Source organism: Heliangelus exortis, chromosome 2 (genome assembly GCF_036169615.1).
Source record: "Heliangelus exortis chromosome 2, bHelExo1.hap1, whole genome shotgun sequence".
In the NCBI taxonomy this organism is placed as follows: domain Eukaryota; kingdom Metazoa; phylum Chordata; class Aves; order Apodiformes; family Trochilidae; genus Heliangelus; species Heliangelus exortis.
In genome coordinates this window covers 124,723,827-124,746,067 of record NC_092423.1, presented here as the reverse complement: position 1 = coordinate 124,746,067, position 22,241 = coordinate 124,723,827, and the positions used below count along the sequence as shown (strand labels likewise).

The 22,241-nt window shown below is 37.4% G+C and overlaps 1 protein-coding gene across 1 annotated transcript in view; it reads left to right on the top strand.

Annotated features, from left to right (window-relative positions):
- The first annotated feature begins 2,928 nt into the window (after positions 1-2,928).
- The window catches only part of CNGB3 (cyclic nucleotide gated channel subunit beta 3), a 60,030-nt gene continuing 40,717 nt past the window's right edge, over positions 2,929-22,241 (top strand). Inside the window, exons 1-3 of the mRNA XM_071737886.1 lie at positions 2,929-3,101; positions 4,499-4,574; positions 13,393-13,498. Coding sequence (XP_071593987.1) covers positions 2,994-3,101; positions 4,499-4,574; positions 13,393-13,498 — 290 coding nt within the window. The 5' untranslated portion in view covers positions 2,929-2,993. The remainder of the gene's footprint in view (positions 3,102-4,498; positions 4,575-13,392; positions 13,499-22,241) is intronic.

Here is a 22,241-nt window from a genome sequence, read left to right as displayed (position 1 = left end):
TCCTTGGAATTCACTCTATGCTTAGTAAATATACTAATAGTTAAATTGTGGTTCAAAAGGCTTTTATGTTTTTAAAAGCAAGAACCAGGCAAAAAAACTCCAAACACAAGCAAAGAGAAAAAGCTAAAAAACAACCCAAACACCTCCCGGAACAGCCTCTTCCCACTGGCAATTGCCCTAATTATTCAGAAAAAGAAATGATGATTCCTTTTGTATTTTTTTTATCATTTCAGAAGTACAGCTTTAAACTGTGTGGTGGAAAAGAGTCCTGTCGATTGTTTTAACAGTTATTACAAATTAGGTAAACATACAGCATTTAAATTACCTCAGCTTCTGAGGCACCTGCTGTGCTTCATAGAGAATAATCTCTTGTGCAAGTTTAGAACATAAGCTCCAGTTTGTGAGTACCATGTTTCAAATTTACTTTTGGATTAAAAAAAAAAAAATCCCTCAAAGAAAAGTGTTATAAAAATTTGGAAAGCCTAGACATACGTCAAGTTTTAAATGAAAGAACAACATTTCCTTGTAGGAAAAAAAATTGGAAAGAGGATACATTGTTAATAACTAGAGGATAAACTCCATCTCTGTCCAGAGAACGCCTGAGATGGGCTTGAAATCTCTGTGCTCTACAGGGTTTACCATAAATACTGCACATGGTAAGCACTGGTCAAAGCCAGCAGTGTTAAGAAGCTAACAGAATACAGGCTGCTTTGCTGCTGCACTCTTAATCTTCTCACTGAACAGGACATTGTGATATTCAATTAACTGAAGTGTTTTCAGCAGGTTCAGAGCCTGATAAAACTAACGGAATAGCTATAATACATAGAAGAGAAATGAAATCTTGAAGCAGATTAATCGTGTCACCAAGGTCAGGAGGTGAACTTGCATCTCCATTAGTATCAAAATATTAAGATTGCTGTGGTCTGGTTAATATACGTGATAGGAAGGTGTTACAAACATTTATTTAATTAGTCATAGGCTAAACCAATATAACATTCATTAACTGGGGATGTCTATAGTTATTAACATGTTCCCAAAGGCACTTTCCTGTTAATATCTGCTACATACCTTTTTCATGCCTTTTAATTATAAATTAAAAGCAGCATAAACACTATAATAATAAAAAAATCAAATTAAAGCATGCTGTTGTTTGGCATTTTACAGAAGAAAAATGTGCATAATTTAGCAGAGCTTGAGAGACAGAACATAGAGACAGGTATTTTCCTTCAATAAATGCTATGTATTTATTGTATTATGCTTTATGAATAAATTTACCACAAACAAGGAACTAAATTACCTATTCTAAAAGATTTTAATAATGAAGAATTTAATTTTTATAATAAGAAAAGTTTATCTCAAAAAGGCTGAGTCTCCAGATGTAGTTTGCATCTGGCAATTGATTAGTTTCCTCCATTAGCCAAGTTAATCCACTAAAATTTTACATAGTAACAGCAAAAATAACTTGTTTTCCATGATTACTTATGAGACTACTTAGTTACAAGGCAGTGTAAAAAGAGCATGGAGGCTAAATTTCATACCTGAAAGAAAAGCAACTACCTATTGTCCAGACCTGCCTAAAGAATTAAAAATACTTTAGATATTAACTTATGATTTAACCACTGAAATACTATGCTTAAACACAAAAAGATGCATTAGCAAGATTTTACAGCTTTTAAAATAAACCAGAAGACACATCTTATGACAAAGGGAGATTCCAGTCTCTTGCTGCATCCAACAACTCTGAAATCATCTATGTGGAGGGGTTCCCTGTTACAAGACTGAAGTCCAGCCAACTATTAAAACTCCTGCTTCATGAAGTGTCAACATAGGACAAAGGCTCTCAAACAAACTGGGGGCATTTGTTTATTCATTCTTACATCTACTAATATGGCTGAATAATGGCTAGAAACCATCCTTACTTGACAGCAGAAGCCCCAAGATGTGGCCATCGGGATATTTTCAGTACTTCAATATAATTGCTAAATATGTAACTATGCAAATAACTCAAGAAGGTTTCTGCATTTCTTAGTGCCTTGATAACCAGCATACATCAGTTACAAGCTGTTAACTTGAATTCAGAGCTTAAAGTGAAGATGCACTTGTAGCAGATATAGTGAGATCAAGAAGAAGAAGAGACATATTGTAAAGATAATTGTTGACAAGGGTTGAATCAACATAAAACTAAAGGTATTTAAATTTGCATTTTACTTATAAAATAATTTGAATTTTACAGAGATTTATATAGCGTGACCTAAAGCCTGTAGAAAGTTATAAACCAAATAAAAATACATTTTACTAATTTTTGTATTTTCACATAAAATTTAGTCTCATCAAAATTGTAGCTAAAACAGCATAAAATAGTATTCTCTGTAAATACACGGGAAAATCAAAGGTGAAATTATTTCCATATTTTGAAACAGGAAAGGTCAAGTGAAAGCAGACAAACTTGCTAAACAAACCCTGAGAGAGGACCATTTAATATCATTCACTCAAAAATAAATAAAAATTAAAAAACTTTAAAGAGTTCAAGGCTACAAAAAAATTAAACTGCTTCATGTAATATACAGGGAAGCTGGTGATTATTGGTCAATTAATCTTTTTCATTTCCTGGCTAAAACATGGGTATCTTTAGGACTTAAATTTTAATTTCTACATATATACTAAATGCTTAATATTTAATTCATAAAAGATTGGACACTGATGTCTTCTAACCAGAATGTGTCCATGTTCCTCTGAATTTGTGTGTGAAAAGTTCAGTCTGTGAAACCATTATAACTAGAAATAATGTAGCCTACAAGGTAAAACAGAAGTACTAACTGGAAAAAAAAAAATCTCTGAAGCAGACAGCACAAGGAATTTCTTTAAGACATTAATCAGATTAAAACCTGATTAAGCATCTAATTGGCTTGATTATTGATGGCAAGAAAACATGTGCTATGTACCTGTTCTTTGTAAAAACATTATAGAGGCTTCAAGAGAGCTGAATTGGCAAGATGTTCAAAAAACTTAAATCAGTATTTTCTAGGCCAAAATTAGCACCTGAGGAAACAGACTGCAAGAATGAAAATGTTCCTCCACCACCCAAGGCATCTACAAGACAGGTATAGTTTATATTATTTGTTATATACTCATCAATATTGCCTTTTGTTTAGAAAGTATTTATTTCAATTATAATTACTGTGCAAGATATCAATATTTAGCAAAATCAAATAAAAAGCTTTATTCTCCCCCTCCTTCCTGCATTTTCTTTATGAAGAAAACACAGATTTCTTCCTTTTGAGTATTGCTTTCTAAGTAGGGCTATCCTGAAATAGTACAAGCTTCATTAAAGAGTTCTTGATCAACATTGCAAACAGGACATTAAAAATACTGTGTGGTTGGGGTTTTTTTGTTTTTTTTTTTCCTCCCTGCTGGAGGAAACATCAGTTTATCTTTTCTAAATATTGGAATGGCATACAGGTATATATCAGCCTGCTTCCTGATAACTGTTGGAAAGGCAAAGTAATTTAGTAGCTCTCTTTTTTTTTTAAGAAGTGTTTTACTTGGCTTGGTTTTTACTAATATAACTCCTGGATGAAAAATACAGGTAGTCATATTAGTCATATTTTTAACAGGTATTTGTATTTTAGATCAATAGTCCCAGATTCTCAAAATAAAAGCACACAGAAAGAAAAAAAATAATTCCACAGAAAAAGACAAACTCTGAACTAATCTCAGAAAATCAAAGAGAAGGTCATTGAGTTTGGAGAGGCAGAAGCAAAAAATGTTCACAAAGTTATGAAATCTCTTAAAATCAAATCATTTTCCATATGCTTATGCTATCTAATAACTTTATAAATCAGCATTAAAAATACGAGGCAAAATTATTCTATCTGGAATAACAAATGTCCATGGACTTGATTAGCATTATGCTGTTACATCGTATCATGAACTCTTAAAGACCCCCCATGCACTTCTCACTCCCTCCTCCAAAGGCTGTGGTGTGAAAGCCAAGACAACCCAAGGCACAGCTATATAAGAACTTGGTTCATGGCTCTAAACCAGTAAGTGTGAGAGGAAGCTTTTGGAGTGAAAGTTGATATGTCTCTGTATTTTGTAAAGATTGAGATCTTTCATTGTGGCAAGATAGCTCCAAGCATCCCAGGTCTATTAACCCTGCAGAAGGTTTAGCAGGAGGTTGAGTAATTCAGAGACTGCCTTGTGAGTGGCAGCACTGAACACCACAAAGGAGGCTTTGGGAACATGCAGCAACAGAACTCCAAGCCAAGTCACTGGGTTTATATAGCAGATGTCAGGACATTTATTATGATTTCAACATCCCAGTGAACCTACATGGAAGGAATTGCCCGATGACCTACATAGAACACCCAGGAGCAAAGCTCAATGTGTGTCAACTTGGTTAATAAAATTCATAAGAGAATGTTGCAGGCATACAATCATCCTTATAATTCTCAGCAAAGAATATCTTACAGTTTCTGATCCTGTTTGTTTTTCTAAGGATGAAAATAAAAAACCAGATGAACCACAGAAAGCAGAGGCCAATGGGAATGCGAAACCAGTACCAAAGCAACAAGGTCAGTAATAAGCTATTTATGATATTATTTGGAAATGTATATATATACATTATATAGGGCTGTAAATAAAATTGCTCCTCTTCAAAATTTGCTGTCAGGTACTGATATTATTTTTAATTTCTAGAAGAAATCAAAAACTCTGAAATCTCATTGACCTCTAACCATCATTTATTACAGAAATATAACCACTGTCCAACAATAATAAAAGGCAAAAAGCTTTTAAGCACACTGTTCCTTCATGAACTTGTCCACTTTCATCAGGTAGCCTAACAAAATCTGTTTTGTCATACTATAAGTTGACTTCTTAAGAATCATGCTAAAATTAAAGGTGTTTAGCAGCATAAGAAAGAAAATTTTCCTTGAATATACTTCTGAGATGTATTAAAAAACAACAAAGACAATATGACTTTAAATTACCTGACATTCAAATCTTTTGTTGAGCATCTACTCAGAACTATTTGGAAAAAAAAAATAAATAAAAAATGAATGTAAAAAAAACAAAAAGCAACACCATTAAAAATCACCATTCAGAAGACATCCAGGACTAGAATACAGGAACATAAAGCCCAGGGCAGTAATAAAAGGTAATTATGTGCCTATGCAGCTGGCTGCTGAAAACAGTGGCAGCTGGCCATGCCTATTCTGCTTCCCCAAGCTCCAATATCCAAGCCTATTTTCCTTATACCAGAGTCAGAAAGATTGTACAGGATGGCTGAAGCAACAGCCATTGCTGGGCCACGGTCCCTCTTGCCTCCCTGCCAGTATCAGTGGTGAAGCTTGTTCTTAATCCAGCACCCACTAAGGGAGGTCAAGTTACACCAGGTCCAGTTTTTGTGACACTTGCCCTTTTGGAGAAAAATTCAGATGCTATCTCCTGACAGAACTAAGTATGGTTACAGAAAATTTTTCGTATCTATCTAAAGTCTGATCATTTTATAGATTAATGTAGTAAACTACTTTTTTCCCCTTTTTTCCCCTTCTGAAATATATTTAAAAAAAAATGTTGGCACAGAAGCAACAACCTCATCAATTACTTTAGGAAAACATAATAACATAATTAAGCTCCATGTTTGTTTGGGTTTTTTTAAAATCCATAATTTTATGGAGGATGCTTCAAGACTCTTTTCCAAACAACCATATGACAATTTCTCCTTTTGCTTGTGGGTATTAATGAGTTAGATATATGACTGCTATAAAATCCAGACAACTTATACAGGTACCACACTTCAGGATTAGGTTATGAACTTCAGTGCCCTGTACATAAATCCTCGTCATCCAGGCTGAATAAGGAGCTCACGGCTGGTCACAAGCAGCTCACAGGAACATCTAGATAAAAACTGCAAAACTTGGTGAACTTCATGTCAGATCTAAAAATCTTGTAGGCAGTTACAATAAGAAAGTAATACCTGTAGGTGAGCATATTACAAGAGACCAGACTAATAATTTTGTGGAGAATATACAAATTTGGAGAGAATTCCTGAAAGCACAGCCAGGGTTCAACTAACACTAGTTAAAGGAGATCTGTTAAATAGAGAAATTAAAATTAGTTCAAGAACAGCCTTTCCAAGATCTCTCAATAGTTTCTCTAGTATAGCTAGAATACAAAAAAGGCCAGTGTAGCCTCTAATCATAGTCCCATTTTGCAGCTCCATAGTCCTGAAACACAAATCAACAGCCTGAGTAGAGCTTGTCATCACCTTCTTCTTTTCACACGGCCAAAACCAGCCATCACCTTCTCTTTTTCTCCTAACACTTCACAAGACAGCATGATGTTCCCAGCACAGATGAGATCTCAGCAGGAAAAACAATTGTAGCCCCTTTGGTTAAAACTTTGCCACTTACATCACTCAGCAACACCTGGTACTTTTGGCTTCTTTGTTGGCTCCTCATTGACTCATCTCCACCTCTTCAGTTGCCCTCTCACTAGCTTGCTTTGTGATTATTCTTTGCATGATTGCTTCAATCTGTAATGAATTTTATGTGCTTAGGCAGTTTGTTCCATAATTGATTCATTTTTTAAAATGTATTTCATGCATTTCTTTATTTACTTATGGAAGTGTGAGTCACCTAATTACAGTTTCTCCATGACATTGATTCTAGTTGCTATTGTTTCTTTGCATGGAACTGACTGGCTATAAAAATGCTTCACTTGCTTTACAGTGTTGTTCAATAGCTCTGTTGGTGCTAATGATATTTAGAAGGCTACATCTAGCCTCCAGCCTCCACCCTCTTACTGGTGTCTGCATTATCATTCTCTGTATCACAGGTTCTCTCATCCTCCTAGCACTCTTTCCTCTATCATTCTTTCCAACTCATCCCATTTTTCTCCCTTTCTCAAGACTCTTCTCATCACCACATTTAAGAAGTGATGTTCTGAAACATTTCCTCTTCTTCTACTTGATTTTTTCTCACTAGAGAAAAGTGAGTTTCTAGTACTCTGGATTTTGGTCTCCCTACTTCTACAAAATCAACAAATGTCTCAAAGTTTTTTCCAGACTCACAGATATATTTATGCAGCTTTTACTAAAGTATGCACTGACATCAGTTTGTTCTTGGTAGGACTGGAGTGAGAAAGATAGACTAAAACCCTCTAAGGTATTTCTACATGTGGCTCCTTTGGATCATAAAGTAAGACAGAAGCTCCCATCTGGGAGACTGTCATGCTAATTTGCAGTGATATTTAGTACCTTCACAGCCTACATGCTTTGGAAAGTACCTAAAGGAAATATAAAATGTTATATACCTGCTGATAGGTGACATCTTTCACATATTAAACTAGTTGTTTTACATCTGCTCTTTCATAAGGGAGTTCAAACCCATACCTCTCATGTTCCAGTAGAGCTCCCAAAATACCCATTTAAGGTCTAGAGAGATGTGGGAGGAAATTCTGTAGCCTTCCTGGTTTCTGGCTCATCATGCAGAAAAGTATGCAAAAAGTTGTGAAGGCTGAGAAGGCAGAGTACAACATGGAGCCTGGAACTAGCCTAAAAGTTAAATGAAACACTAACCTTGTAGGAGGAATGAGAACTTTGATTTTAATATATATTTACATTACAACAATTTTTAATCTTTTTTTTAAAAAAGGGGAGAAAAAATCACTCTTAAAGCATATATTTGACTCTATTTAAAATAAACGAAATCCAGAGCCAAGTTTTCCTCTTCTTAGAGGAAAGCTTTGATCATTGTCTGCTACATAAAAGATGGTCACTCCCTCTTCCTGTATATAAGAATTAAGCAGATATATTTATTGAGGGTAACAAAATCTTTTTGCTGTAAAACCTCAGCTAATTTCTGCTAATTGAGCAGAACAACTTCCTTGATGTGGACTACAACCAAGTAGCCCTTCTTCCCTGGGAAGGAGATTTCATTTAAATATGGACTTCCGCAGTTAAAACCTGCCTTTGGCCTGTTATGAATCCTACACTTAAGCTGCTTTAAATGGTATGTCACCTAACACCTCAAAATCAAGGGCTAAATAAGTGGTTTGTATTTCAAAAAATATAAGTCAGGTACAATATTTTGATGTAAGATGCTGCAGCTCAAGGAACAAAACCTGTCAATGCAAAGATAATTTTTAAGAGTGAACTTAGTGAACTTATTCCTTGTCTTTGCAGCCTTTATTCTCTTCACTGGTATTCAGTCAACAGGTATTATTCCTATAAAATGTATTTTTAAAGATTACGAAGAACTTGGATGTTTTATCAGCTTTATTACAGTTCTGCTGTTGAGAGTCCTTTAATGCATTTCAGATCTCCATTTTTCACATGAATGACAGGGCTAAATGCTAGGAAAACAAACCCAGGCTCTCCATACAATCTTTTTTTCCATGCAAAATAAACTTTTATAATACGTTTCTGACCAGTGAAGATAAGGGTTGAGCTTAGAGGGACCTACTTACTGATTGTTTTACTTCAACCACAAGAAATTCTGAACATCAAAGCCTTTGCCACAGTCTCCCACAGCATCCTCCTGGAAAAGCTGGCAGTCCATGGTTTGAACAGGTGCACCCTTCAGTGGGCTAAAAACTGGCTAAATGACCAGACTCAGAAAGTTGTGGCCTTTAAGGTTGCTTCTAGCCCTAGCCATTCTATGACTCTATGATTGTGCCCCACTGTACTCTGCTTTTTCACAAAAAAATACCCCTCTAAGAATGCATGACCTTAGAATAAAACTAAATAACAGGAAGTACTCTCTGAGGCAAATTGCTTTACTTTAGCTGCTGATGATCATTCATTTCAGAAGATGACAATAGACCTCAAACAGATTTAGTGGGGATGCCAGACCTTCAGCACCATTGCAATAATCTGATTTTTCCTATCAAGTTGTATTTCCTGCTACTATAGATGTAACTAGGGGTAATTACTATAACAGTGAAAATTCACAAACTTAGATATTTATAGAAATGTTGAAATTAGCACATGGCTTTTTGGCTGGAGGAGCCAGGGCAGGGAGAACTGAGATACCACAAACCACAAAATCAGAAGGGACCTTAAGTCACAGCAAGTGTTAAATTTTTGGCTCTTGCATCTGCTTTTCTACATGATGTTCTGTTGACCACAAAACCACAGGAGAATTGTGAGCCACAGAAAACACCAAGTTGGTAGCAGCATTTGTAGAGATCTCCTGGGGAAAACATTAAATAAAATTTTAAAGGTTCAGTAACAAGACCCACCAATTTGTCAGCTATAAATAGGCTCAAAACCCCCTTTATGTTCTGTAACTGCAGCTCCTCTGAGATTTTCTTACAGAGGATGTCTATGAAATTCCTGGGAGAAATAAACTGCGTTTCACTATGAGAATATATGCTCTGTGTGAGAAACCTGAGTCAATTTTAAAATTCCTACCACCAAAAAAAGAGGCATTTTTGACTGGAACATCCAGAAAAGCATTTTGAACCCCTGTAGTCAAATGGTACAGAACTTCTTCATGCTTTCTTGAACCTTCCTGGGGACAGAAAGAGCAACCATACACTTCTGAGTTTTCACTATTGAACTATTCTGGACCTTGAAAATTCCCAGGCAGATACTTCAGGTAAGCTGAAACATTTCCTAACATATTTCAACAGACTTTTCCTCAAGAGACCATACTAACTACTGCAGAACAGAAGCAATAATCTGCATTTCCATTAAGTGGCCAAGATACTCTTATCAATTTAAGTCATAAATCCAATTGAACATCAGAGTTTCAATCCCTCACAAAAATCCTCACAGTTTACAGATTATAAGTAATACAAATCCTGCAGTCTGTCTCTTCATACTCAATATTGCTACATTTCTCCAAGAGATTAGCTGAAAATTAATCCCTAAACTTGCCAAATCAAATCCCACTTGACCAACACATCAGGAAACGTGGATTTCTTTGCCTTCTCTTCAGTTCCTTATCTCTGAAATGAATAGCAGCTCTCTAAATATGGAGATTAACTATCAAAAAACTAAACTTAAATCATCCATGCAAAACACTCCTTAAGGTTTGATTTTCTTTTAGCTGCCTTGAATTTAAAATCACAGAATTACAGAATGTTAGGGGCTGAAAGGAATCTTGAAAGATCAAGTCCAATTGCCTTGCCAGAGCAGGATCACCTAGTATAGGTCATACAGGAATGTGTCCAGGCAGGTTTTGAATGTCTCCAGAGAAGGACACTCCACAACCTCACTGGGCAGCCTGTTGCAGTGTTATGTCACCCTCATGGTGAAAAGCTTTTTCTTATGTTTACACAAAACCTTCTATAATCCAGATTGCACCCATGACCTCTAGTCCTATCATTGGATATCACCAAGAAGAGTCTGGCTCCTCCTGGTACTCACCCTTTATAAGCATTAATGAAGTGGCCCCTTAGTCTCCTCCAAGATAAAGAGATCCAGCTTCCTCAGCTTTTCCTCATAAGGGAGATATTCCACTCCCTTAATGGGACTCTCTCAGGCACTTCCCTGTTCTTCTTGAACTAAGGGACCCAGAATTGGACACAATATTTCAGATGCAGCCTCACCAGGACAGAGTAAAGGGGTAGGAGAACCTCTCTCGACCTACTAACCACCCCCCTTCTAATGCACCCCGGGATGCCATTGGCCTTCTTGGACACAGGGCCACATTGGTGGCTCATGGTCACCCTTTTTCCCCTAGGACAGCCAGGTCCTTTTCCTCTATGCTGCTCTCTAACAAGTCTGTCCCCAACCTATACTGGTACATGGGATTGTTCTTTCCCAGATGCAGAACTCTTCACTTGCCCTTGTTGACTTTCGCTAAGCTTCTCTCCACCCAACCCTCCAGCCTCTCTAGGTCTTGCTGAATGGCAGCACAGCCTTCTGGGGTGTCAGCCACTCCTTGCAGTTTTGTGTCATCAGCAAACTTGCTGAGAGTGTACTCCATTCCCTCACTGATGGATATGTTGAATAGTACTGATCCCAGTACCCACCCCTGAGGGACTCCACTAGATACAGCCTCCAACTAGACTCTGTCCCAGTTGACCAAAACTCTCTGACTTCTTTCCTTTAACCAGCTCACTATCCACCTCACTACCCAATTATCAAGACCACATTTCCTTATTTTAGCTGTGAGGATGTTGCGGGAAACAGTGTTAAATGCTTTACTGAAATCTAGACAAGACATCCACTGCACTGCCATCATCTATCCACCTGGTTATGTCCTCATAAAAGGCTATCGGGGTGGTTAAAAATTACTTCCCCTTGGTAAAATCTCGTGCTGAGTGGTCCTAATGACTTTCTTCTCCATGATATACCTAGAGGCAGCACCACAGACAAGTTGTTCCAACACCTTTCCAGTGATGGAGTGAAAAGCTGACTGGTCTGTAGTTACCCAGATACCCTTCTTATGCTTTTGGAGGACTGGAGTGACATTTACTTTCCTCCAGACACCTCTCCTATTCACCAAGACTTACCAAAGATGAAGGAGCCTAGCAATGGCTTCCACTGTTTTAAAACTAAACTGTTTTCTCACTGATCTATCTCCTGAACCTGTAATTGGGAGGAGGTCTGTGTGGACAGCAGTGGTAGATCCTGCTCAAGGAGCAGTCTTTGTGTCAATGCAACCTACTAATAGCTCATCAGCATGGGGACGAAAGAGACCTGAACACTTTCTCTGTAGTCTTCAGAGACCTGGATCCCAGGGCATAACTTTGAAAACCCTAAGACAGTGGCAAATCCTAGTGCAAGAGCTGGAGAAATGAAGACAGCAGTAAGTCCTCAAGGCCTTCACCTCCCACAATGAGGTGAAGAAACTTAAGAAAAGTAACATAATTAGGATTTATTTGTGCCTCTTAGTATATTTTTCTAAAAGCCAGACAAAAAAAGAAACATGAAATTTGTTTTCTTTCTACTGCAGCACTTTATCTGACAGCTTGAGGTGAAAGCAGACCTGACAGCCTAGCTCATTTGGGTATAAAATAGTTATCTTAAAGGATCACAAAACCTTTTTATTCTCCAAATTATCAAGCACGGTCTGTTTGGCCAGCATCAATCTAAAACAGTTTGGGAATGCTGTTCTTATAGCTGGGCAGTATGTTTTTCTGAAATCATAGAATCACAGAATTTTCAAGGTTGGAAGGGACATTTAAGATCATCTCATTCCAACCCCCCTGCCATGGGCAAGGACACCTCCCACTGGATCAGGTTGCTCAGAGCCCCATCCAGCCTGGCCTTAAAAGCTTCCAGGGATGGGGCTTCCACCACCTCTCTCTACCACCTGTTCCTGTGTCTCACCATCCTCATGGTGAAGAACTTCTTCCTAACTTCCAATCTAACCTTCTGTAGTTTGAATCCATCCCCCTAGTCCTATCACTGCCTGACATCCTAAAAAGCCCCTCACCAGCTTTCTTGTAGGCCCCTTCAGATACTGCAAAGCTACAATAAGGTCTCCTCAGAGTCTTCTCCTCTCCAGACTGAACAACCCCAACTCTCTCAGTCTGTCCTCATAGGAGAGGTGCTCCAGCCCTCTGATCATCCTCATGGCCCTTCTCTGGACACGCTCCAGCACATCCATGTCTTTTTTGTAATCAAATTACTTTAAGTATTTACAAAGGCTGAGTTTGTTCCTCCTTTATGCAAAGTGATAGCTTTCAAATTATTTTTCATAATGGAAATTTAAAATAAAGAGCTAATTGGAAAAGTTAATAACATAAGGTCAACTAAATGACAAAGGACTATACCATTTACGTAGTTTGTTTCAAACTCTTACAAATTTCCTATTTAAACTCCTTTTAAAAAGTTACTTGTAACAAAAATAGACTAGCAAAAGTTGTAAATACATCTTTAATGATGTATTTTAATCATAATTTACTGAGAATCAAACAGAACTGTCATAGCTGAAGCAACAAGAGGTTTAATGCAATTCAAACACTGAAGTATAAATTATGTCATTTGTGTTTACTATGAAGATGTAAATAAGATACTCTTTGTTTTTTCCCCTGTATTTCACAAGGCATTTCTGAACAGATCTGTCTGTTTGTCCTCTACATATATTTTAAATAAGCACACACTAAAATTTCATCATACTGCATGAGTTCTTGTTGTTTATCCATATAGAAGAGCTCAGTATTGACTATTGTTGAGCTGGATACAGAAGCATCTAGTTTAAAAAATAAGTTACAAGGTACAGTGATCATAAACATGCTTTACACACTTGGCATAGAAATAGACTTATACAGGAAATTATTCAAAGGTCTGGTCCCAGAATCAGTGTCATGTCGTGCTTATTCACTGAAGAAATAATAACAGCCAACCCATGATTCCTCCAAAAGTATTATCATAATCCTTTAAAATTGGTATTGAAAATTTGAAACCTTTTTTTCTTTTCCTGGATACAGAACCAGAAAAAGTACCTGAGCCTCCAAAAAATGAAAATGCAGCTGAACCAGCTAAGACAAATCAAGAGGAACAGAATCAGCAAAATGATGGGAAAGAAGATGCTAAGTGAGTAAACTCAGTTTTGAAAATGAAAACTGATTATTTTCATCCTGCCATCCTGATTTAACATTTCTTTGTGACATAGTTCAGTTCTTTAAAAATTGCTCCTGTCCAGTAAGAATTTGAAGAGCTTTATTTTAATTCTATTAGATATTAATTTAGGATGTGCTTTTGACTGATGTGTATGCACTGAATTACAAAAAGTGCTCAACTATGCTTCTATACTAATTCAAAAAATGCTGCTGCTCAGTTACTAGTACTCTACCTTAGCATAGAAGTAAGTCCCAGGATGCTGCCCTGAATAACTGGACTGCTTGCCATATTATTCTGCCTTAAAAGCTTTTCACCCTACACATGTTGCTTTTACTTGTTTTTTTGGTTGTGGGGTTTTTCTTTTTTTGTTTGTTTGTTTATTTTGTTTTGATTTTCCTATATTATACCATTAAATCAGGATTATTTTCCACAAACAGGAGATTAGTACTGTCTCTTCTCAGGAAGAGACAAACATATTGAACAGTAATGTTCCTAAAGGGGAAAAATCCAGGATCATTCAACCTTTGGAAAAAGCTTAGGTACCTGATCGTTTTGACTAAAATAGAAAAAATATGAATTCTAGAAAACAGTAATCTTGGAATAGGCTACATTCATTACAGAAGCTTAGATTCAAAAAATATCTTAGTTTGGAAGGCTGCTCTGTAAGGAATGAGGTTCAAAATCCCCCTGAGAGCAAGACAAATCTAGAGATTAGACCCAACTCCCAAGTTAGATCAGGTTGCCTAGAATCTTTTTCAGTGAATGCATATCTCCAAAAATGGAGTTCACACAATATTTGTGGGAAATTTGGTCCATTGTTTGACCATTCTTTGTATGAAAATTATTACCTTACATACTATTACTTGCTTCTGTTGCCTCTCATCCTTTTGCTGTGCACCTCCAACACTCTAGATCCTGCTAATAACCACTTAATTGGTAGCGGAACACTTCAATTCCCTTAGTCTTCTTAACTTTTTATCTTCAGTCTGAACAAACATAGCTTTTTTAACATCTCATGTATCTTGTACTCTAGTCCCCAGCCATCTTAATAGCCCTCTACTAGTGTTTCACCAGGTGGTCATTGCCTTTCACTTGCACAGGAGACTACAAATGGATACAGATGCAACCTCATAAATGTCACACAGAAGGAAATAACCACTTGTAGAATCACAGAATATTAGAAGTTGGAAGGGATCTCTAGACAAACCCCACTGCCAAAGCAGCATAACCTAGGGCAGGCCACACAGGAACACATCCAGGCAGGTTTTGAAAGTCACCAGAGAAGGAAACTCCACAACCTCTCTGGGAAACCTGTTCCAGTGTTCCATCTCCCTCACAGTAAAGAAGTTTCTCCTCATGTTGAGGTGGAATTTGCTATGTTCTAGCTTAAACCCACTACTCCTTTTCCTATTATTAGGCACCACTGAAAAGAGATTGGCCTCTTTCACTTGACACCCACCACTCAGATATACTCTTTCTCAATCACCTGGCTATTTTTTTTTTCTAATGCATAGCCTGTTTGCCTACTTTGCTACTCATATACAATTTGCTGAACATCAGGGCCTCCAGATCCTTTTGTACGAAGCTGTTTTATAGTCAGTTAGGTACAAGACTTTACTCTTGTATAGAGTTATTTCATTCCAGATACGGAACCTTGCATTTGCCATTTCTCAGCTTCAGCCTGTTGAGATCCCTTTTAGTGGAAAATAAGAGATATGTTCAGTCCAGAAGAGGGTAAAAATTCCTCCTGCTTGCTTCTGCGTCCTATTGTATTTATTGTCCTGATGACATAATGAAAAGTCTTTCCCTGACATGCAGTCATTTAATTGATAGAGAAGATTAGCTATCTCCTTTCCTTCACCAAGGCAGACTTTGTAGTGCAGTGATAACAATTAATCAAGCTAAAAATTAATGCATACAGCTCTATAAAATTATAAATGCAATTAAATAGAAATCTGACTAGAATGATTGGAAATGTTATAAATAACTTAGTAATTTCAATGTGAATCAGTAGATCAACAGAGAAAATCTAGATAAAACATCTCCTTTCTTGTCATTGTAGGATATGTTATTAAATACTTACAGTTCCCCTGGTAAATCCCGTAGCCATGGTTAACATAATTATAATATGCTTTTGAAACAAAGAGGTATGTTGTTTATTAGTAGAAGACAAAATCTGTCTGTTAAAAAGAAATTCCAAATGTTTATGTCAAACATTCTCTTCTCAGAGCTGCTCTGACTCACTGTCATGTGTGCATCCAGATACATCTAGTCAGTCTTATTTGAGAAACAGCTTCTAAAAATAGAGTAAATCTTTGGTAAATTCTACTGTCAAAACAGTTACCTGCTAAATTCTGCAGTACAGCTTGGAAGGCACTGGTGTCATCACATTGATATGAAACTAAATTAAAACATCTATTATACAGCTTTCAGAGCATCTGGAGGGAGTACAGTTTTTAAAATGTGCCTTTGAGAGAATTTAATTCATTGCCCCTGAAAATTCATGGGAGTCTATTCAGATATTGTTCGTGATCAAGGTCAATATTTTATTGAGTTTATGTATCTAAATTTACTCACTAGAATATTTTTAAGGAAGTCATCTGCCTTTGTCATGTGACAAAATCTACTCAAATACGTACTCGTGCAAAATTTAAAAAAGATACCTGTTTTCTATAAAAAATAGCGGTATATGAACCATGTTTAAGTCACTCTCTAGAACAGAGGCAAACTAGAAAAATAAAAAATTTCTCTTGAAAAAGTGACAGTTGTGAATTATCTACACTCAATGCTACCTTCTGAATATTTATGTATCTGGGAATTATTTGGGGAAGTGCTTGTTTTACTAGTAAAAACCCTATCAAGGACTGTACAATTCAACAGAATATTCAGCAGAGAGTTCCATTGTGCAGAAGTTTTCCCTGTTCCTGTTTAATCTACGTTTGGATAATGTCCAAATGGAAATTATCAGCAAGTGGTGTCCCTTGGGGGTCTGTACTTGGAGCAGTACTATTTAATATCTTTATTAATGACATAGTGGTGTTGAACACACTCTCAGCAATTTTGTAGTAGCTGGTTCACAGGAGGAAAGGGAGGACATACAGAGGGACCATGACAGAGTTGAGGAGTGGGCCATTTGAGCCTCATGAAGTTCTACAAGACAAGTGCAAGGTCCTGTGCACGGGTCAGGACAATGACCAGTACAGGCTGAGTGATGAATGGATTGAGAGCAGCTCTGCAGAGAAATACATGGGGATATTGGTAGATGAAAAATTACCTCTACGATGGCAACCTGTGCTCAACCCCAGGAAGCCAGTCCTATCCTGGGCTACATCAAAAGGAGTGTGATCAGCAGGTCAGGGAAGGTGATTCTTCCTCTTCACTCAGCTCTAGTGAGACCCCACCTGGAGTACTCTATTTAGTACACACATCCCTAGTACAATAAAGACATTAATTTGTTAGAGGAGGTCCAGAGGAGGGCCACAGAAATGGTCAGAGGGTGGGAACACCCCTTCTAGAAGGCTGAGACAGTTGATGTTGTTCAGCCTGGAAAAGTGAGGGTTCAGGGACACTTTATTGAGGCCTTTTAATATATAAAAGGGGCTTATAAAAGAGAGAGAGAGAGAGAGAGAGAGATTCTTCTGGGGCCTGTAGCATCAATACCATAGCTAATGATCTTGAACTGAAAGTGAGTGGATTTGGAATAAACAAGAATTTTTTCTACAGTAAGGGTGGTGAGACATTGGTTGTGTAGAGTTGTTTTGGATGCCCCAACATTGGAAGTGTGCAAGGTCAGGTTGGATAGGACTTTGAGATACCTAATCTAGTGGAAGATGTCCCTGCCTATATCAGAGGGGTTGGACAAGATGACCTTTAAAGGTCCCTTCCCAACAAAAACATTCTATATTTCTATGGCACTGTTATGGAAGAGCCATAATTTGGTTGGTTGACTGAAATAAAAGTTAATGAAATGACTGGCAGAATTTTCTTAACTGGAATTTCAGATTTTGTCCAGATATATTTCAGAGAGCAGAAAGGACCAGCAGGTCACTGAAGGAATGGGAAATGGGAATCAAAGTTATTCCCTATATAAGCAGTGTCCTTACAGACAAGGTAAAGTTCCACGGGGTCTGAAAACAGTAAGCAGAGCAGGATCCTAGTAGCAGGGTCCATCACCAAGCCAAAGTGATGATTTTAGGGCCCATTCAGGGCCCAGTCCAGTCAGGAGCAAAAAAGACAGGGCCAGAGACAGGACTAGAGGCAAGGATACAATTTAGTTCCCAAGTCTGTCCAGGAGACAGGACACACCTGGGCATAACTCAGGCAATGATTCTCATCTGACCTTAAGTGGACACCCCAGGCCTATGAGCTGAGGGTGTGGGTGGAGGTCCAACTGGAGGCTGCTCAGGGCTGTTAATGCCTTTTTGTGTACTCCACATCATGTTACTATGTTTTGACTTAGATAGACTATTTGCCTTTACTAATCATCTTCCCAGAGTCAAATTTTAATAAACAGCCATTTGATTTGCTCAGTAAGAAATCATCAATATGCTCATAGACTGTAAGATACAGAAGGTAAGGTTTGCAGATAGGAATCTCTTCACAACACATACACATCCAGAGCACCTCCACTTGCATGAGAATTATGTTAATATAAAGGATTTCACATTATCTCTTGTTGCTGTGACTTTTGATTTTTTAAATTGTATCTGTGCAGACTCAGATATATAGAATTAGGAAGAGGGAGGAAGTCAGTTGTACTGTTAGAAACAGCACACTTTTCATTTAGATTAGACCTGTGTCTCTCCATGCAGAATTTCAGGGGAAGGTATTGCGATTCCATGTAAAAACTTTTAATTTTAAAATCTTATGTAATATTTCTTTATGGAAAATTATTATAATGTAATTCACTTATCTGAAATCAGTTAAGACTACTTAGATACAACAGTTTGCCAGATTGTGTTGCACCAGCTGTGCCGTCCAGTTCAGCTGACAGAGATGCTTTTTACTCAAGGTACAGCACAGCCTGTATTATCTATTAATAGGAAAGTAAGTTTTTGAACTTCCTCTGAAAGAACAAATCATTTTTTTCTCTTGCTAACTGAAAAAAACCTTTGACAAAACTCTAGTTTATGAAAGGTCTTGAAAATTACTGCAGAAACTGTTTGTCTACAATAACAAAAAATGTTGCTGTCTTCACCTCGCATCACTTCCTAAGTTTTAAAATACAGCAGTACACGGGAATGGTAATTTCCATGAATAGCTATTTGCTGAGCAATAATAATCTCTGAGAGGGAGGGCTAAGACTACACTGTCTCTTCACAGCAAGAAATGAGGGAACAGAGCAAGACTCAGAATCTAATTTGCACTTTAATAGAAGACAGAGGAGTCTAGCACAAAACACCATTGCAGCCTTTTATAATGCATTGAGATTTCTTGCTGTTGAGAAAGGTTCATAAAAACATGTATGCCCATACACAATCCTGCACTTATTTTTGAAGTACAGCACAAGCATTTAATGTGAGATACTGCATAGCACTTAAAGAAACGCTGCACATCACCCGGGAGCTGCAAGCACCTGCCCCTGCCTCGGGGATGGGGAGCCAAAAATGTGGCAGGCAGGGCAGGGGCCTCCCCAGTCCTGAGCAAGGACACCAGGACAGGTCCAATGGTGTCAGCAGGGATGGGAGAGGCCAGGCAGGATGTCAGTCTGCAGGTGTGGGTCAGGATCTGTGGGGCCCCATGGCCAGGCCCAGGCACTGTCCCCACTGTCACACTGCAGTCTCCACCAAAAGCGACGCTCTCCAAAACACCTTGCTCTGCATTTGTACACAAGGGAATACAGCCACTTGTGCACAAGGGAAAATGACAACATTCTTTGTGAGAGTACTGTTTGGAACCCAAAATCTAGGAAAAAAATAAATTAAAATGATATGATTTGCACTGTCACAAAGGTGACACAGGAGAGGCAAATGTGAGACTCTCGTGTGACCCTACACTGAGGGCTGGGAACCAACACAGAGCCCGTGGCATGTAGAAGCTGGTGAAGAAAACTGTACGAAGTGTTTTGCCATATGGGAGTATAGAAGAGACAGATGCTTAAGGAACAAGCAGTAGTGGACACTTGGCATGAGGGGATGAGACAAAGACTTTGAGTCCTACAAAAATGTATTGTTCAGAAGAATGGTAAACAAAGAATTTGAAAGTGTAGATCAAAGAAAATGAAAGGATACAAAAAGCTTCTATGACCTATTCTCTCCTCTCTGTCTTTTAAAAGCCTTTAAGCCTGACTAAACTTGTAAGAGCGTTTCATCTTCCCAGATTACCAAGGTGATTACAATGTACTATTTATACTAAGGCAGTATTCTGAAAGCCCAGTCAAGGATCATGAAACCTACTCTGGAAAATGCTGGGTAACGTGACACTCCATATTCACAAACAGCATATTCAGGAGTACATAAAGAGAAAAATACAGTGGATAACCAGAACTTCAAATGCTTTCAGATTTCACCTCAAGATCTTACTTATTCTGGGTAACCTTTAGAGAGAAAGAAAAAAATTTCATACAATATACCACCTTCCAAGTCTATGTATTCTGAACAAAACATGTTCATATAAAATGCACAAAATAAATCTTAATAAAATATAAAAGTATATAAAATATGTTCAACCTTTTCACATATTAAATGTACTCTTCTGATTCTGCTTTTACCAGTGCAGAAACACAGGTTTCAACATTTTCAAAAAAAGGGAGCTGCAGCGTTGCAAACTGCCATGAATGCAGGTGGCTCAGGAAGATTGTTTTGTGCTCATGGTTTGTGTTGTTCATAGCCACATCCCATTACCTAGTAAGCTATGTCAGTTTTTTTCAGGCCTATAAAGGAGATGCTTTTCCTCTTTAATTTGGCTAATAGCAAAAAAAAAGATAACAAAACAAACAAAGATTAAGAGGCAATTTGCTATGTGGTGCATAGCCAGGTTAATAAAGACAACTCCTGCTGGTAGCATGTTCTCTGTGAGTAATGCACTTCATTTAGCTCAATTACCTCAACCAAGAAAATTACCATGCTTATTAGTGCTTGCCAAACACTAGTTGCAACACATCAATTCACCAAGTAGATGCATTTTAAAGGAACTATGTCCTATCACAAAAGCAAAATTTCAGCACTCTGGTGAAACCGACCCCGTATCAACCCTCTGCAGAGCCTTCCGAAATCCTCAATTACTGTAGGAACACCAGGGACTCAAAAAGATGACTTTCATGGCACTTAAATCCAATCAATTTGAGGTAAAGTAAAACAAGGCCAACACTTGGCACTTCTAGAAATCCCAGATAAAACTTATTTGCAAGTGTATTTCATAATACCTTTCCTTAGCTGTTTCTAGCTGATCACTGCAGTGCCTGAAATTGTAAACAGATGGCACACATCCAATACATTTTTTAAGTTTGACTGAAAAGACATTAATGTATTAAAAAATAAAAATACTTTTATTGGAACTTATATTCCTTCTGCTTAGGTCTTTCTTTCAGAGCTTCTCACTTTCAGTGTTTGGATTTGAATTTCTGCAATGGCTAAGTTGAGAAGCTGCAAATTAATTTAAAAGGTGATGGTGTGCTGCCTGTACCAAAATGGATTACACTTGCTGTAATCATTGCTGAAATGTATTTTCCTGCAGCCTTTAAATTCCATCCATTCTGCAGCATTACCCATGCAATTTAATTCCATTCACACTGCACAACAATCAGGAAGGTACCCTGAAACTAAAAAGGTAGAGAATAGGGATGTTTTTCCGTGAAGAGGAAAAGGACTAAATAAAAGGACAGGAATGTCAGTATACTGATTGAAATGCTGTTTAATTTTTCTTCCCTTGCATTATTTTAAATTTTCTATTAATGGTATTTGTATATATTTATTTCTGAATAAAGGGGAGAAAATATGTTTTTTAGAATATGTAAGAAATCTAGGGTAGAGTTTGCATTACTTTGCCACTGATTTATTTCTTTAATTAAAAGAATTTTGTGTAAATCTTCTCTTGATCTAACACTTTTCAAAGTAAAAACATAACATACTTTTGTGAAGAAAGAAATTATAATTTATTTAAAATGTTTCCTCTGCTACCGAGTCAATTCTGGGGGAAAAAAAAAAAAAAAGAAAAGAAAAAAGAAAACAGTGTTTTGACAGGTACTACCACTACTGTTGTGACTAGACTGTGTAACATAAAACATTTATATTTAAATTGCATTTATACCATACCATACAAGTACTTCAGGTATTTCTTAATAAATCTATGAGACACATAAATCTAAGATGTTGATTTATTTAGTAAAGGAAAACTGATTATTACTTCATGACAAGTATTCATGCCTACAATTAATCTTGTCCAGCACGCTGTATTAAAATAGCATGTCTCCAGTTATCTTCTCATTTTCCAGATATTAGCTATTTAAGATGATAACATCCTGTGTTGTGCAGCACAGGAGAGGGACAGAGGGATCAGTGAGAATTGGAGACATGAGGAGATGAGAAGTCAGAGGTCTATCAGCCCCGTCTCATTCAGTGCCCTGGATAAATCATACTCAGGAGATGTGTGATGAGCTGTTGTACACAGGAAACATTCCTACCTTGTTGCTGAATTTAGTAAAGAATGTGGCAGGAGCCTGCAGAAGAGGAAAGGATGGACTTAGACATCAATAGTTGGAAGTTAACTCAGAGGAATG